This window comes from Rutidosis leptorrhynchoides, chromosome 1 (genome assembly GCF_046630445.1).
Source record: "Rutidosis leptorrhynchoides isolate AG116_Rl617_1_P2 chromosome 1, CSIRO_AGI_Rlap_v1, whole genome shotgun sequence".
NCBI classification, from domain to species: Eukaryota; Viridiplantae; Streptophyta; class Magnoliopsida; order Asterales; family Asteraceae; genus Rutidosis; species Rutidosis leptorrhynchoides.
In genome coordinates, this window is record NC_092333.1 from 61,080,334 (window position 1) to 61,083,906 (window position 3,573).

General features: G+C 34.6%; 1 protein-coding gene across 2 annotated transcripts; it reads right to left on the reverse strand.

Moving 5' to 3' along the window:
* Positions 1 to 3,257, reverse strand: LOC139860473 (protein THYLAKOID ASSEMBLY 8-like, chloroplastic). 2 transcript variants are annotated; one of them, XM_071849231.1, is made up of 3 exons: positions 2,826 to 3,257; positions 908 to 1,342; positions 1 to 185 (listed from the first exon to the last, which is right to left on the reverse strand). In XM_071849231.1, the coding sequence occupies exons 1-2, from the start codon at positions 3,255 to 3,257 to the stop codon at positions 953 to 955; spliced, it is 822 nt and encodes a 273-aa protein (XP_071705332.1). In that variant the 3' UTR covers positions 1 to 185; positions 908 to 952. The 2 variants fall into 2 exon arrangements, with proteins under 2 accessions (XP_071705332.1, XP_071705327.1); XM_071849226.1 differs by lacking the exon at positions 1 to 185 and having other exon boundaries at positions 803 to 1,342.
* Positions 3,258 to 3,573: the final 316 nt, after the last annotated feature.

Sequence of the window (3,573 nt, forward strand, 5' to 3'; positions counted from 1 at the left end):
AAGCAACTGCAAGGTGTGTTGACCTAAAAGGGTTCAACTTTCATGTGTTGCAAAAAAATATTTTCCTTTTACTCAACCGCCCGTTTCATGGGTCTCGGATGTTTCGGATGTCTATGCGTTTGAGCTTCATACGAGGGGGCTTTACCACACTCGATACCCTTATGGATTCGTCGTGAGAGTTCCACCTGAGGGGCAGTAAGACTGTAATAATTAGTCCAAGGAAATGATCGGGCGGGTAGGTTCCAACATCACGTTCGGACCCCGCAAGTTACTCATAACCGCCATTCAATAAAATAAAAAAAATGGGGCGCGATCAAGAAGGAAGTAAATAATAATGGTAAAGGGAGAAGCAGTTAACATTTATTTGATGAATGTTGTCGATTTTGGATTTAATTAATATATTCAACATTTATTAAATTTAACTTCTTTTTAGCAGATAATTCTTAAATGTGCAAGTGAATATTACCACAAAAATTCAGTTTTCCAGAGTGTTACCAGTTTTGGATATAGTATTCAACAATTAGTGCTATAAGCCAAAAAAAAAAGAAAATTAATCAAGGAAGGTTAACATTCAGAGTCGTTTTGATCAACATTTATTAAAATTCACTTTTTCTACGTTTTCATCGATTATGATATAATAATACAATATACATCATATATGAATGTTATCGCTTCTTGCCTTATTCCCTCTAAATCATGCCTCTACAAAATATATTATCTCATGTGGAAATAAAAACTTATTTTTCAATATAAACGGCTTTAAAATATTTAAATAGTATGATTAAAACTCGCACACGACACAGACCATCAAAATATACTATCTTTAAACCAAATAATTTATATCATGTACTCCGTAATTCTTATATAGAATACAAGAATAAAAGTGAAAGGGAGGTAATGAATTGACTTTTTTCTAACTAGAAATGAACTGGAAGTGCGAGATGCAAGCTGTTTAACGCAATCCAAAAATCTCTCCGGGTGGGTCATAAATACTCTGATCCGGAAAAATCTCTTCAAAATCTTGCTTAACTTTGTTTCTTAATAGAGGATGTGGCAAAAGGCCTTTTAGTAGGATTCTGAATGGTAACTCGTCTGGTGGATCTGGAGACTGTTTCATGTCTTCATAGATGTTCATAGCATCATCAGGTGATCCAAATCTTAAAAATCCTCGAATTACTTCGGTGTATGTTTGAGAATCAGGGAACAAATTATCATTTTTCATGCTGTCCCACAGCTTCATTGCCTCGTCCATCTTTTTGGATTTTGATAATGAGATAATCAAGTCTTTGTATAGATATACGTCGGGCGTGTACCAGTCTTGCTTTTGAATCACCCAAAACATCTGAAAATTCCATAACATAGGCGTAAGATAAAAAGTAGATGTCAAGTTTACATGGTACTATATCATATCAGATGAATACCATCTTACATTTCCAGACATTATAAGCTTGGTTCATGTGATTGAAAGTTCGTAGACGTGACAAAATGGGCAGGATTGGCAGGTTGGGTAACGGGTTGTTTTAGACAAACCAAGTTGATGTTAAAAAAAAAAAAGGTACTGGTAGAAATGGGTTGCTTTTAGCAGAGGTCAAAACGGGTATGGTCGGATTTGGCCAAAAATATGTACTGTTCATTTTAATGTGCTATACATGCTTTGCAGAACCAAGTTATTACAACAAAAAACTAATGTTGTAAACTAATTTTATAACAAGAAGAATGTATGGCATAAAAATACACTTGAGATGGACATTCAGCTCCTAAGTCACCCATTTGACTCATTAAAGATAAGGAATGACCCAAATAAACCCATTCATTGAGTATGTGGGTCGAAATTGCCTTGTTTGCAAAGCCTTAAAAGTAACAATCACTCAAACATAACTGAATTTAAATTACGGAGTATTAACTAAAACAGAACCTCCTATTAAGATTTACAAAGGTTATAACTTTAAATGGCATATAGGTGTCCGTACATGACAGAAAGCCTAGTTATGGATAAGAGAGTGGCGATCGAGGGACGGATTCCCCAAAAGCCACTAAAGCATATCTCATAGACACAATGAACCCTAGAAATGGTTATATATCATAGAGTCCTACACAAAAGAGTTTAATCATGCCTAAAAAGTACTTTAACTGCTGAAAGATTACATATCAGAAACTTAACTCATAACACAACAAATGAGTGTGTCTAAACATCATTATTTATTCAGGATCGGGAAATCACCAAAAACAAGGTGAATGAATCACATGAAGACTAATTGCATAAAAACCCAAAATCTTAATCGAAAATGGTATACAAATGGTGAAAGATGATGAGAGCGACTTATTACACTCCCATAACAGGCTTATACTATAAAAACTCTATACACGCAACGGAAATAATAGATGTTATTGTTATAAGACAATGATGACTCGATACCTATGCTATTATTATCAGAACAGAGCACATTCCCAGATCACTCCAAAACGCTAAGCCAACTTCCTCAAGTTAGTAAAATGAGTTCATTACCAAATATAAAATACCTAACCGAATGATTATGTACGCCAACACTACAACTGACCATCACGATCCCACCTGAAACTAATAAACCAAATGGGAATAACCTCATCATCCTAGCTTATTTATTTTCTGAGAATGTGTCGTTCAGAACTACCGGTTAAATTTAATACCTTAGCTAATAAAACTACTGCATTGGTTGCCAAACCGTATCCCCTTGGCAAAAAAGTATAAAACTAAAAATAAGAATTATACAGAAAGTGTAAAAGAACTAACAAGACAAGTAGTTGGATGATGAAATTAACTTATTAAAAAGGGAACGAGTTAAAACCTTGACAGCTAAGTCCACTTCTTCTTGGCGCTCAAGCTCATTGAGAGCAGCAACCATATCCATCTTTAAGAGCCTCGAGACATGAGTTTTAATAAACTTGTCTAGTTTCTCTTCATCGTCTTTGACTCTCTTTAACCCTAAAATAACAAAAAGAGCTTCTTTACCAAGCAGTTTCTTTCCCCTCCAAAGAGAACCTCTGGGCCTACCATCATGGTAAAGTCGAGGCGTCAGATATCTATACGACTGTTGTTGACGATAACAGACATCTTCAGTACTTCGATTCGTGTGACTGAATGCTAATTGTCTTGTAAATGAATATAAATTAGAAGAAATGTAGGCTTTCGATATAGGTATTTTCGATATGTTACAGTCGAACAGTAAGGATATTGATGGTTGTAGCTTTGATCTTAATCTACCCCCAATAGCTGCCATCACACAAAAACCTAATTGCCAATAGACAAACTACCGTCAAGTAATTAAGAAAAAAATTAGTCAAATTGATTAACAAATAAAGACCATGGAGCAGTGAGCAAATGTTCATCAATATATAACTAAGCAACGTGAAACAATATATTGAAAACATTATAAAGAAACATTGATCATTAAATAGAGATGATGCCTTACTTTTTACTGAACAGAATCTCAGTTCAACGTGATATTTGGCTAGGGTTTGGACGATTTGAAAGTGATTTTAACAATTTATGCGCCAATTTTGTTATTTAAACCCTAAACGTTTCCGTGTTCTTCG